The 14,635-nt window shown below is 30.1% G+C and overlaps 1 protein-coding gene across 3 annotated transcripts; it reads left to right on the top strand.

Annotated features, from left to right (window-relative positions):
• The first annotated feature begins 144 nt into the window (after positions 1–144).
• LOC106053138 (lipoma-preferred partner homolog) lies at positions 145–14,462 on the top strand. 3 transcript variants are annotated; one of them, XM_013208609.2, is made up of 12 exons: positions 145–286; positions 2,563–2,719; positions 3,804–4,094; positions 5,328–5,447; positions 5,559–5,671; positions 6,390–6,519; positions 7,842–7,943; positions 8,169–8,236; positions 8,853–8,900; positions 9,032–9,162; positions 9,309–9,429; positions 10,141–14,462. In XM_013208609.2, exons 2-12 carry the CDS (start codon positions 2,617–2,619, stop codon positions 10,270–10,272), a joined length of 1,359 nt encoding a protein of 452 aa, XP_013064063.2. In that variant the 5' UTR covers positions 145–286; positions 2,563–2,616; the 3' UTR covers positions 10,273–14,462. The 3 variants fall into 3 exon arrangements, with proteins under 3 accessions (XP_013064063.2, XP_055863441.1, XP_055863440.1); XM_056007466.1 differs by having other exon boundaries at positions 3,807–4,094; XM_056007465.1 differs by having other exon boundaries at positions 2,594–2,719.
• The last annotated feature ends 173 nt before the right edge of the window (positions 14,463–14,635 follow it).

Raw genomic sequence — 14,635 nt, forward strand, 5'->3', positions numbered from 1 at the left:
GTTATTTTAATGAACTCAACTTACCCCCAGGCTATATATATGTCTTTTTATTTTTAATATTTTATATCTTACCTACATTTGAACTAGAATTTAATATAAATTCTGAGAGCAGTAGAAAACATAGTGACGTCATCATAGGAAAGCTATTCCTTTTATGGGAGGGATTTCCGGGTTATCTTCCAACATAGAGACGAGTAATCTGGAAAACAAACTAGACACGACTAATCTAGGACTAGAGTCTAGATTAGATCTAAATCTAGAACTAAAATCTAGATAGATAAATAAGGTAGAGCCTAGATTCTGAGACTTGACTCGAGAGAATTATTATATGATACATCTAGTCTAGATAATTTAGTAAATTTAGAATTTAGATAATAATATAGAATATATACTAATATAGATTCTATTCTAGAGTAGATCTGCTGTTTCACTGTAACTGTGAGTGACTGTGACTAAGACCGACTAAGTCAGTTAAGACAGTTAAGTTATAATATAAGTAGATCTAGTATAATATAATAAGTAAGTCACATAAGATAGTAAAGTAAGTCTAAGTTAACAAAAGTAAATTTAGAACTTCAAAAGAAGGCAAGTGAGCCAAGTCAGTTTTTTTCTGGTTTGGCAAGTGAAGTGTCGTGAGTCAATCAGTTAGCTCAGTACAGTACGGATACTAGATTCTAGATCTATGTGTATGGTGTGGTCAATGTCTGACAGTGAGATGAGTGACTGAGCTGTATTATCTGTATAAGAACTCTATAAAAAGTATAGATTTAAATTTAGTATGATTTTATATTTAGTGTAGATATCTATTCTAGATACTAGTATTACTAGAGTCTCTAGAGACACTAGACTCACTAGAGTCTAGATGACTACTAGATTTAGATTTTAGATTCTATATTGTAGTAAAGACACTATAACTTATAACTATAGTACTATATAGGTTTAGTCATTTAGTGTCTAGATATAATCTAGATGTTTAGTCTTAGTAGAGAAGTAGAATCTAGTAAATCTATTCTAGTGTGATATATATTTATATATGTTATTATTATTATTACAATAATATATATATATATAAAATATATATATATAAATTTTTATATATCATGAATATCATACTCAAGATCTAGAATTCTACATCTACTTACTAATCTATGTCTATGACTACTTATAGATTCTAGATCTATTATATTTATTATATTCAATAAATCTAATCAGCATATGACTCTTGAATCTCTTGTCTGTTACGTTGACCATCTCTTAGCTCACCAAAAAGGACTGCTTTTGACATTCAATCGCCCATGCAGGATACATGCCCTGCCCAGCGTAACTGTCCTTGCAAACACTGGTATGGACAGTATCTATAGAGGGACTTCTACTACATTACTTCACTCTACATTGTAGATTCTATATATATCTAGATCTCTAGAGTTCTAAAGATCTAGTGCTAGTCCTAGATCTAAAATCTAGACTCTAGATGCTAGATAATAAATATTATGATTTTAAGACAAAATAATGTTATCTTTTCATTTTCTTGTGTAACAATATTTACAACATTCATTTTTAAGCATAAATATGCTAAATTTACATAATATTTGTTTATATATATATATATATATATATATATATATATATATATATATATGTTTCTTACCTTTTCAAAGAAGAACACAATATAGAAGTTAAAAGTAAATTATGTCAGTCTGAATTTCTATACTTTGTAAAACTCTTGAATGCACAAACTCATAATAAAAACGAATTTAAAACATTTATTGATATGACAGCTTACACAAACATTGCTCTACTCAAAACAACAAACAAATACATCACAGGTAGTAGCTTTACAGAAAAAAATGAATGATGAACTTCAAAATTGCATTTTTGGGTACAAATCTGTTTTCCGCCATAATATAAATGGAGGGGTGGTGGATGAGCTTTGAAGCACTTGGCTTCCTAACTCTTGAAGTATTATTTGAAATTTCAGGACCTTTGGGCACCTCTTAGTCCACATGACACCCCCATTAACATTGGGCCACAGAAACAGATGACTTTTGTATCATCTGCCCTATACTTATAGTAAGTTATAGATTGCAGGGTCTGAAAAGGGAATTTTACTTATACTATAATATTACATCTAGATCTATAGATATAATTTATAATCCTTAAAGGATTACAGGCACAACATGGCCTAAATTGTGCTGATGTGCCTAAACTCAAAACTCAAACTCATCCACACAACTGAGCTGGGGAGGACCTATTTTCCTTGAGCCAGTTTCAAGTTGCCCATGAAGGATGTTTTTCAGGCATGTGAATAAATTGTAACACTCTAAAATTCTGTAACAACTATTTGGACAATTACTACAAGACAGATACACTTGGCTACCATCACCGCAATCATCCTGTTCAAATTTTGTCTCTTCTTCTTTTGCAGTTCTCCTTTTGAAGTATTTTTCTGTTTTCAATCGACTGTTATGTCTCCTAAAAACAACATAAAAACCCTAACCATAACACTTTTTTTAAACAAAATATATAAAATTTAAGTTTAAAATACATGTATTATTTCTTTAGGCATAGTTACAATTCTACCAGATTTCTACAGATAACTGTTCAACAAGTAAATTAATGGCTTATCAGAACAGAGACTATAGCCCAATGGGCATGCAGAAAGTACCTCCGGGAACTGCTCCTAAGCCATACGTTCAAGGGCCTCAAATGTATAGGGCTGGTAAGTTACTTATGAGCTTTGTTTATTGTATGCTTTTTGGTCTAATTTATACATTTTATGATTAGAGTCATGTTAAACAAATATTTTTAAAAATTGTTTTGAAATCCTCTTCAATCAGTGGTCACTTAATGCCACTTCACCACAGTTGGTAAAATAAAAAAGCAACACAACCTCTACATGAAAAAAAGGAAAATTCATATCTAGTTATCTATTTACTCAAAAATGTGGTTGAGCATTCATGTCATGTCCTTAAATCCTTGCTGAGGCTAGAATTTCAGGATGTTAATGAAACCACCTATTTATAGTGGATAGCTGAATTTGAGTTTGTTGGCCACACCCTCTTTATATAGCTTCGGAAATCAGAGAAGCTTTTTTCACTTCAAATAAATAACACAAAAACAAACCTTGTCATTTCAAACACACTTCATAACATCAATTTTGTGTGTGTGTGTGTGTAAATATGCGTTCTTTATTTTGTAAAGGTTTTAGGCTACATTGTCTATATACTGCACTGAAATTATAATGAACTTTATTATTATAAGATTAAAAGTCTATCTTGTACCGACATTGAGTCATGTTAAATGTTTTTATACTCATGTCTCTTAACTATCTATAATATAAAGCATAAAGTAAGGAGTATGTATGTATGTATGTCCCGAATAAAAATCAAAACCGTTTGACCAATCTTGATAAAACTTTGCATAAATGTTCCTTATGTCATGGTGGAGAAAGTAGAGTATGTTTAATGTCCCTCCCACACCTGGAGGGCCTTAAAAACATGCAAAAAGTATCTGATTGTTTCTCTATTGAAGAACAAAACATTTTAACAAATCGGGTAAACCCGTTTTCACAGTATTTTATACTTGATATGAATATTTCAACTGAATGGCTAAACCCATTTTCATGGCAAAATAAAAAAAAAATGTTAAGGGAACATTGTCCATGTTTGACATAGATCTAAATTCAATCCAGTAGATCAGTAATACCCTAAGTAAGGCAGCAGGTCGCGGTCATATCTGTTTAGTATTCTACATATTCTATGTTTGTATTGGTTTGTGCCATTATGTATCATTCATTCCTTCAGTAGGAGGGACAGTGTATCACTCTGTTAATGTAGAGCGCTACCCAGAAGAGCCAGGAGGTTTCCCCCCTCCCCCACCACTGGAGACTGCCCACAAGTATGGCTATGGACAAGAAGAAGACTTTCCTCCACCGCCGCCACCAGCCCCACCTCAGGCCTATGTTGATGATGACAGTCATACCTACTCCAATGTTTACAGCGGTGAGGCTAGGTTTATGAGGACTGAGGACTACAGGCCACCTGACTACAATTCAGTGGTGCCAGGACCTGTAAAAAATAAAACTGCCCCCAAAGGTATGTGTAATTATTTCTGTTAAGCTTTTGTGGCTTAAAACAAAGTTTTGATAGTATTTGTGTTTTAAGCGTAATGGTGGTTATGGCTCACTTGAAAAAAAAAAGACTGAAAGTTATTATTTCTTTTTTTTTTTTTTTTTTTATGGAAGTGTAAATAGCAATGTAGAAGATCCTTTGATTGACTAAAATACAGGATGGTTGTTTGTTTTCAATAGGGTTGTCCATATATTTCTTCCATGTCACATGGTAGTGTTGTTTATATTAATGGCCTCATTGATTTTATTGTAATTTGAATATGAAAACAGTCTAGATCTAGACATTAAGTAATAAAAAGTATGTTACAATAATTGACTAATTGATATGATTATTTAGTAGATCTTCTAGATCTTGGCTAGTACTAGATCTAGATCCACATCTTATCATAGAAAGACATTGCCATTATTGTCATGTATTAGACCATAACCGCATGACTTATTTTAAAGTAGGTCAGAGATTGGGTACAACCCCATTATTATTATAATTTTTTTTTTTGCTTTGTTATTTATTTACTAAAAATTACTTTTTAAAAAATTTATCTATGCTGCTTTTTCATAATGATTTCATAATTTTATGTTTTAAATAACTATTGCTTTGATGTCCTGTAACTTTGACCTATTAATTAGATTAATTTTAGATTTGCTATTGTCAACCTTAATAAAACTGTAATTTCTATTATTGGATAATCTATTATAACGATACAACTATAATATATAGATCATCAAAACATTCAATAAATTTGTTTAAAAATTCACAATATTGTACAAACTAGTAACATTTATTACATCAATATACATATGGTAATGTAGCACTTATCCAGACTAGGTTGACTATTGATATAGTTATGTAGTAACTCTTCACCAGGAAAATAATAGATTTTCTATACAATAAGAATAACAAGTGGTTACAGTTCTCAGGCCTACCTAAAAGTCTCAAAAGTTTTGGGGACTTGGACTGATATATGTTGGTTTAATTAGCTCTTAATAGTTAAGTCTATGGCTTCATTACGAGAAATAAAAGCATTCGGACTTACCTCACAACACCCTTGTAACTGTTGGCTACTGAAAGAGCTGAATATTATTTCATCTGCCTTGTGAACTTTTTAGGGAAATAACATTAAAAAAAAAACATGATAAGGTTTAACTGTGTATTGTCAATGCAATTAATGTTTAACTTTTGTTTATTTTCTTCACACAGTATCCACATATTCCAATTATCCCCAAGAGTCCAACTATGCCAACATTCAAATTAACATTGCACCACCAACTCCTACAAACAAAGATTTTGGCTATGCTGATAATAAATTTGAACAAATCGGTAAATGTTGTTGTCCATTTTCTTTTTTTTTTTTTTTATATGCACATTGTTTTATGGTTTAAAAAAAGCAATAATGTGAAGGCCTTAATAAAAACTTTTTTTTTTCTTAAGGACAAAGAAACTCAAGCTCAGCTGAGAGCTATCGTGTTGGTGGTGGCCAAGTTTCAAAATCCTACGAAAGAGAAAGAGCAGTCCCAGGACCTATGGTCCCTACAGGTTATCAGGTTGGTGAGCCTGTATAGGAATTACCATTTTTATTGAATGCCTTGGCAGAAACTTTTTTTTTTCACCCCACTAACTACACCCCCCTATTTCCATGCCTCTGTTCAAAATAAATTTACTTACCAATGTCCCATTAATAAACTCCAAAATATTAAGGCTGTAAAATAATGTACAGTTGTGTATTCCTCTTTTTCCCATGTTTTTCCTATTACAATTATTATTTTTTTGCTCAGTTGATTATTTAACTTTGAAAGTTATTTTGTCTAATACTATACACTTTGAGGATTACAAAATGCTAGAGATTTTCATTTGCACTTACATGGTCTGTTACCTTAACCCTAATCCTAACCTTACAAAGTTTGAACATTTTCACATCATTACTTTGCATTGCTTACAACATTTAAAAAAAATCATCTAGCATGATCTGAAATATTTATAATAAAATACTTTAACTTTAGATTATTCAATATTAGATGCTAATGGTTTGGTTTATATTGCGTTAACACATAGTCAAGATACAAGCAAACAATTCCATTTTTATTGATTTCTTGTCAGCTGAGTGAGGAAATTTACTTTCTTGACACTCTTCCCTTCCCCTTTTCTTCAATAGACCTTGTGGTCTTGTAGGGAATTGTACATTCTCCTATGCATGCATGTATTAACTTCAGTTTCACTTTCTTCACATTTGGTTAAGCATCACCATTATCTCATCATTAACAGATGGCCAGTCCAGGCCCGGGTCCTGCTACCACTAAACAGAGCAAACTAGAGAAGGAAGCTGAAGTTGACGCTCTAACTGATCTTTTGATGAAAAACATGACCTCTGTTACTGAGGACAAAGACTACTGGGGTGAGTGAAGTGTATATGGAGACCAGACATTGGCACCAATATAAAATTAGATAATGAGTTGTCATAAAGTTTTTGGGGTGAACTGCTTCATTTTGTGCAAAACAAGTGAATTGCTATAGTTGAACTCTGGGCAAAATGTTTATTCCAAGTCAATTTTTAGATGTAGAATATGTACAAATTTATTATCCAATTTAAAACAATTTTTTTCCATAATTATATTTACCCATTTATAATTAGAATGTATAACATTGAAATGGGAAACTGAAACTTATCCCATATCACTACCATTACTAAAGTGGTGTTAAAAAAAAAGAGAGAGCATTTAAGCAATCCATTTAAAAACTAGATTTCGGAAAATATTTATTGAATTAAATAGTCTGGATGTTTAATAAAGGAAAACTGTTGAAAACCAAATAAAAATCAGTGAAAAAAACATTAAAGGATGAAAGAAAATCAAATCATTGAGCTTTTAAGCAAATAGATGGGAAATTTTTGTGATGGAAATCTTTTTCAAATTTTTTTTTTTTTTTTTACATGGAGATCTAATGGCTAACAGTTTAAGAATAGTATCATATTGTATTACAATCATCAGTTATATGACATGCACTTGCTTTGCAAATCTTGACATTTTTTTTATAAAATAACATTAGACAACAGTAAATATGGTAATCAAAAATTGCATAATCACTTAGTTTACTGAAATTATTTTTTAAATTTAACTAACTGGAATTTTTTGCAAATAAGCTGCATTTTTTTTTTACGTTTAGAAGAAAAGTCAATTTTATTTTAGTCATTGTCATTAGTATTATGTGGCCTGTGTAATGAGTAGTAAAATTCACAAATTTTAAGCTTGGCTAAGAATCCAAGTGTTGTAGACAGTTGTTGACTTGTAGCACCAAACTGCTGGTAGATAACCAAACCGCTGTAGGGGTATTAGATTTTAACTTGTAAAACTTTAAATAACTTGAATAACTTTTTTGTGAACAAAACTAAATATAACTTTTATTATGATATAGACAAAATCAACTTGTGATGATATGCAATAAATATAGTAGACTTTAGTCAAAAAAAGGTATTTTAAATAAAATCTAACTCACAACAATAACACGTCTTTTCAGTCTCGTGCTCTGGAGTCAGCTGTCTTAACTAAGACCGCTGACAACAATTACTACTAATCTTGTATCATTCACACCCAATTGCTAACCTCTTCCCACCATCACCTTAGAAACACACTAACACTAAACACTCCATAACACCCAAGTCTGGTTGAAACTTGGTTACTTACGTGCATAATTTAATTAAAAAAAATATTTTTTCCCCAGGAATGTGTGGACGTTGTGGGAACTCAGTATCTGGAAGTGTCAATGCTTGCTCAGCCCTGGACAATGTGTTTCACATTGGTTGCTTCACATGTGTGGGATGCAGTAAGTTTGTACACAAAAAGTCTTTTTTTGGTGCATATCTCTTTCTATTATCTTGGTTCATTCTAACACAACCTTTTTGAGAAAATATTAGTTTGAAAAGGACATCTTGGTGCTACTAGACAGTCTGAATTTAAAAACTGGGGCAAAAATTTACAGAAATTTAGAGACCTAAGTCCAGGATTATGTATTCTGTTAAATATAGAAGACTTTCATTTTTCCTAACAGATGCTGCATTACAAGGGAAATCATTTTTTGCCATGGAGACAAAACCATACTGCGAGGCTTGCTATATTGTAAGCAAATTACTCATTATCAAGCATATACTTTGGTTTAACTATGCTACATAAATTTACATTATCTTAAGTTTCCAGTAAATAGCTAAATAATATATATGTAGAGAGTATTTTTTTTTAAGAGCTATTTCATTCAGTCTATTTTTTTTTTTGTAACTATCAGTAATTATGCAGTCCTTGAAAATTATATTTACTATTTGTTTCTTAATTATTAATTTAAAAAAGGGTTTCATTTGAATGATGATTTTCAAGGATTTTAAATCTGGCCATTCACTTTTACTTTCCTACCAAGACTATTTACCTAATTTCCTTTTCCTTATTTTCAAAACAATAAAGAACTCAAATCCTTTTCATATGATCAAATGAGACTTCATCCACAGCATTTATGTTCCCATTTTGACAGTTCTCTATAAAATTTATTTGTGATAAAGTTTTATTTAGAACAACATGGCTGACATTCTCACAAGCCGTTTTCAGATGCATGTTTCCTTAGATTTAAGAATTATTTTTTGTAAATAAATATATAACAAATGTAAATGTTTTCTACTCAATTCTACATACATAGCACTAAAGTTAGTTAGTCCTGCGTTATGTACCGGTACATCTTTTGTTTCAGAACTCATTGGAAAGATGTTCTGTTTGTTCTAAGCCTATTACAGACAGAGTGAGATTTTGTTTTATACTTTATTTTATTATTATCTAATGTATATCATTTAGTGTCCCTGGTAGTTCTACCAGTAATATCTTTGTTACGATTCACCCATAATTTAATGTCTCCTTAAATATATTCTATAGTTGTTGCGGGCAACTGGCAAACCTTACCACCCTGATTGCTTCACCTGTGTGGTATGTGGGAAGTCTCTGGATGGAATACCTTTTACAGTGGATGCCACCAATCAGATCCATTGCATTGAGGATTTTCATAAGTGAGAATTGAATTGCATTTTGTGATCTAAATGTATTTGTATGTTTCTTCTTTAACATAGTGAAGTATGCTTTAGTTTAAAAAAAAATATGACATAATCACCAATAACTTGTTAATTTATGCATCCTGTTTCTTTGTACCATATAGGAAGTTTGCCCCACGTTGCTGTGTCTGTCAACGACCTATCATGCCCCAGGCTGGCCAAGATGAAACTGTCCGTATCGTGGCAATGGATAAATCATTCCACGTGGATTGTTACCGCTGTGAGGTATTCTACTTTTAGTTATACTGTTTTATTGGGGATTGTCTGTTTATTAATTAGGCTTCATTCATTTCCAAGCTCCATGAATTCAATCAGGGATGTCTGCAGAATAGTCAGTTTTTTAATGTAGCTTCTATGTGTTTCACAGACCACAGCATTATTCTTTTTTCTAATAAATGTGATCTATTGAGTACAAATTATGAAACTTGTTAACATTTAATATTAGGACAAGATGACCAACTATGTAAACATACAAGCTGCCTCATGTTTTATCATTGAAATTTACTGTCCATATCAAATATTTCTATGGTAACATCTTTTCATTTAACAAATATTTAAAATTATGATAATACAAATTTTTAGAATTAATCTTATTGTGAGTATCTCATTGGTTGGCAATGTCTCCAAAACTGCTTATTAAATTTGATGCTTTCTTTTGTTGTTCATAAACTTGTTAATTATTGGGCTATATAATAATTTTTATAATTTTGAAAGAGGAAATCAAACTTTTACTTACAGATTTTTTCAAAATTTTAAAGTATTGTTATACAGTTAAATTTCTCTCAACTTAAATGACATGAACTCCAAAAAAAAAAATGTTTTAGCAACAAATCTATTTTCAGTTTCCTTTACAAGAAAGACATCAATCATTGATTCATGCTCTATGCTTTTCAGCTTTAAAGTTCTAGATTCAAAATTTTTTAAATATTTTTCTAGGACTGTAACTGCCAGTTGAGCTCAGAAGCTGAAGGTCGTGGTTGCTACCCATTGGACGATCACATTCTGTGCAAGAACTGCAATGCTAAGAGAATCCAAGCTTTAACAACCAAAATGTCAACTGAACTGTAGATTTCTTGTGCTGTTTTATGATAATACACACACTAAGAAAGATCTAGGAATACTATTGCATTTACAAGTTTAAAACTATGTTGAAACAATTTTACTATTGTAGTACTAAAAAAAATGCTTTGTTCTGCACAATGTTATTTTAAGCAAATTATTGTACTTTTTTTTTTATATAGAAAATTATATCAAACTATATAGAATTGAACACTATATGTTCTATGTACTTTTATTACACATAGGACTTGAAGTTTATCAAGTAATTATTAGATCTAGAAGGAAAGAGACTTTAATTTTGAAACATTTTAACCGCTCATTTTTTTAACTCAATTTCATTATCAATATTGTATATCTAACATTGAGAAACATTGCTACAATGTTAATATAAAAGATTGGATTGGATATAATTTTACAAATGTACTTAGTCCCAGTACATCTACACTACTTTGTGCTTGTTGTTTTGTGGCCCTCAATTCTGAGAGACCTTTGCTCCAAAAATATTATTTGTAATGATGCTTCATTCTAATTGAGAGAAAGAAAATTTGTATCCTCATTTAGATGTTAGTATCCTTAGATTATTGTACATGTCTAGAAAGGAGGCAATTTTTTTTTCTTTTCTTTTAAAGAATGCTGATTCTGTATACTCGTGTTTTAGTTACTTTTTGGTCATATATTTTATTACCAGTAGTTCTTTGTAACCTCGTTTAGTCTAGGATTCTATTAAGCTCTTTGTCCTCTTTCTCTTATTAATGTCACAGTGTGTAAATAATTACATGTCTGACCTTCATCATTGGCTGATCTCCAAGTCAAACCTTGTGTAATTACTTGTCCCCTATGAAAAAACTGTATAAAGGACTTTGTCTTTCCCTATGATGTTAAGTACAATGGAGTTAACTGTAATAAAATATATTCACACTGTTATCTGATGTGTTGTTTATTTTCTATCAGCATTATCACCAATTCAACCAGACAAACTCTATAGTATTGTTAATAGTGCTCTTCTTCTTTTTTGTATAGTCAGGATGACAGTGTCTCGCTGTAGGAGAGTTGGAATGATCACTTATGTTGTTTAGATTTGTGAATACAGATACAAGTTTACATTCATGTTGTTTGCAAGTTTGATAAGGAATTATGTTTATATTTGTGTTTATATTAGATCTTTTGGCTTTCAAATTTGATATATTGTGTAACAATGAATACATTTCATACTATATATATATTTACATTTGTAGTTATAGATGAATATTTTAGACAACTCTTTTATCTGATATATCTCTAGATGAAAATGGTTCAATGATTCTAATATTACCTTCTTTTGAAACTATTAAAAATATTGAAAAATAAATAGCTCTCTTTCTTTTTCTGTGGTAAATGTACAATAGAAGTACACCAATTTAAAGATAAAACTTTAATTATCAGAATTTACCTTTTTATTAAAAAAAAAAAATTGTTCACTTGCCTTCTGCTTGATTGTATGGTCATTGTTGAGGGCTGTTTTATTATCTGTCATCAACTGCATAGTATGCTAACTGGTTGGGATGTAACCCTGACAACTATTTTATTTGTTTAATTTTAGATCTCATTTCTTTTTTTTTTTAAATTGCTTTTACATTTTGATATGGATAGTGATTAATATTACATTGGTATGAGAACTTTTTTTTTTTACTTGAATGCTGATTATAGAGCATCAAAACAAGAAATATTTACTAGAAAGTTTGCATAATCTCATTTGTTTGTCCAAAAAAAAATAATACAAAGATTAACTGTTTTTCTTTAAACCTTTACAGAAAATATATATTCAAAAAGTCACTTTGACCTTACACAATGTTATTTCACTCATTAATATTTATTACAAAAGATTTTCTCACAAAAATAAAAAAAAGCTGGTTGTTCTTTGCAATTGTGTACAAATTATTGTGGCATCAACATAAACAGTTAAATTTACCAGAGTTGAATAATTAAATCTAAAATAATTCCCCCCCCCCCCCCCCCCCTTGCATGTACCTAACTATAGAACATGACCTTTGTCAACTCTCACCTAGTCATTTTGTAAAGGGTAAATACAAAAAAAATGTGTTCCTCTGGCATTGTTAAGAAATTCCTTTAACATTTTTTTGTACTTGTTATTTTGATTTTTTTTTAGAGGCCTTATTGATTGATATTAAACTATTATTCTGTGTAAACAATGTAGTCATATCATGTAGTTGGCTTTGCTTATTTTCAGTCACTGGCAATTTAAAAACCTTTCATCATGTTTGAAACTATTGTTACTAAAGTTAATTGTAACTAATTTATTATCTGTAAGAATGTGGATCATTACTAGTCATAAGTTATACCAAAAAATATAAAAGATCCCTAAAAAAATATATTTAGAAAAGTAATTTTGTTGCACCAGCTTACTATAGATATATTTAGTAGTATGAGCCATCAGTGATGCTTCAACACATAACTTAAAATTCAAATTCTCTATAACAAAGTTTTAGTAAAAAAAAGTATATCACTAAAACAGACGAGATATTGATGCCAGTAAATGTCACTTATCAATTTTGTTTTTTTTTAAATCAACACATATTTTTCATATAAGCATTTTTATAATCAATTTTAAAAGCTTGCCAGTAATCTGAATTAACTTATTAAAAATATAAAAACAATGACCTGTATTTGTAAATAGTATTTATGGCTTCTGTAGTGCATTTTTTGCCACTTTTTGAAAAACACAATTTATACATTTGGACTGTGTTATACAATTTTGTTTGCATTAAAATTGTACCAGCTTGGCTATGTATGCGTGTGCACATAATTTGAGTGTAGAACCCTGCAGAGCATTGAGCTAGGCCAAGTAGAATCGTAATATTTGTGATGAAGCTTTGGCTAAATCATATTTCTGTGGCCTACTGTAGGATCTTGTACTAAGATTGCTTGTTACACTCCAAACTCTCTTTTTTTTTTATTCCTGGCTTTTCAGGACGGTAAAGGAAGGCCAATATGGTATTTGGAAAATTATAATTATTATGTGGTCGTCATCTCAGTTTTATGCTTAGCTGTATTTTTGTTTCAGTGGCCTGTGATTTATAGCTTTAGCAAGTTTTTTGTCATGTAATTTAACAACATTGAGTGCTCATATATAGTATATTATTGTAAAACTTGTATGTATCTTATCAAATTACTTTTACTACTTTTATTTTTTTTTTTTTAAAGTACCGATTAACACTTCACTAGTTCTAATTAGGCTCTCTCATATGTTATAAATACTAGTGCTTTAACATTGGAGATGTTTTTTAGTTTTATTTTGAAAAATACAATTTTCAACACTATAAAATGTATGTAGTTTTTTTATTACATTAAAAGAAAAATGTTTTCATAATTTTTCTACAGCGAAAAATATTTAGTTTCAATTGGATTAAAAAGTTTTATAATGTTTACTACTGTACTTAAGTGTCATGTCAAATGACTTCTGTATATACCATTGTCTTGTCAGTATTGTGTATCTTTAACATAATTGATATTATAATTAATTACCATTGTTGAAAGGTGGAGCTAGTTGGACATTTTGCATGACACAAAATAAAGCATAATATATTTTGGCCATCCCAGAAGGGACCAACTTTTTGCTGTAGCGTACCTTAGAGAGGGTTTGTTCAGTTTTGCCTTAAGGAATGAATGAAGTAGTTCCAAAAGTTTTTTTTTGCTAAAAAAAGAGTTGTATTGTTTTTAAAACTAGCTTTAGCTTTTATCATCTTTCTTTGAGAGCTTTTTTAGTAATATTATGAAAACATTGTTTTAGACCACATTAATATCTAATTGATACTGCCACTCTTTACCTCTGTTTGCTAATATTGATTATCCAAACTTAATGTCACTGAATTGTTGCTTTAAATTGCATAATAAGCACATAGAAAAAAAGTCTTTTTGAAATTGTATAAAAAAAGAAAATTAGCCATTCCATTATAAGTGCAATGAATTATTTATGTGTTTTTCATTTTTGTTAAAAGGCTAATTAAGCGCCACATTTTTTTAGAACTTTTTGATGTTAGACATCCTATTAAGACAAGGATTTGTAGTTCGTTATGTTAATTATAATGTTTACTAAGTCTGCTTTAGCATGGGCTTCTTCGTTAAAACAATACGAGAACGATATGTATTTCAAGTTGCTAACAACTAACTGGAAATAAAATTTGTGCATCAGACAAAAAATGTTTTTTTTTTTTTAAAATAGATCTTTTGTCAACAACAAAAATTTTGAATGTTATTGCATAAAGTTAAAATTAAATTTCTTAGGGTTTAATAATTTGATTAGGATGAATATGTTCATAAAACATATAAATAGTGTTTTTTTTTTAATTTTGTGTAGCTCTTTGTCAATATGATT

The sequence above is a fragment of the Biomphalaria glabrata genome, chromosome 13 (genome assembly GCF_947242115.1).
Source record: "Biomphalaria glabrata chromosome 13, xgBioGlab47.1, whole genome shotgun sequence".
In the NCBI taxonomy this organism is placed as follows: domain Eukaryota; kingdom Metazoa; phylum Mollusca; class Gastropoda; family Planorbidae; genus Biomphalaria; species Biomphalaria glabrata.

Excerpts from the sequence above, each read along its gene's own strand:
- LOC106053138 (XM_013208609.2), top strand. The coding sequence starts at position 2,617 with ATGGCTTATCAGAACAGAGACTATAGCCCAATGGGCATGCAGAAAGTA. Across the intron at positions 6,520-7,841 it reads TGAGGACAAAGACTACTGGG|GAATGTGTGGACGTTGTGGG; the intron begins GTGAGTGAAGTG and ends TTTTTTCCCCAG. Across the intron at positions 9,430-10,140 it reads TGGATTGTTACCGCTGTGAG|GACTGTAACTGCCAGTTGAG; the intron begins GTATTCTACTTT and ends ATATTTTTCTAG.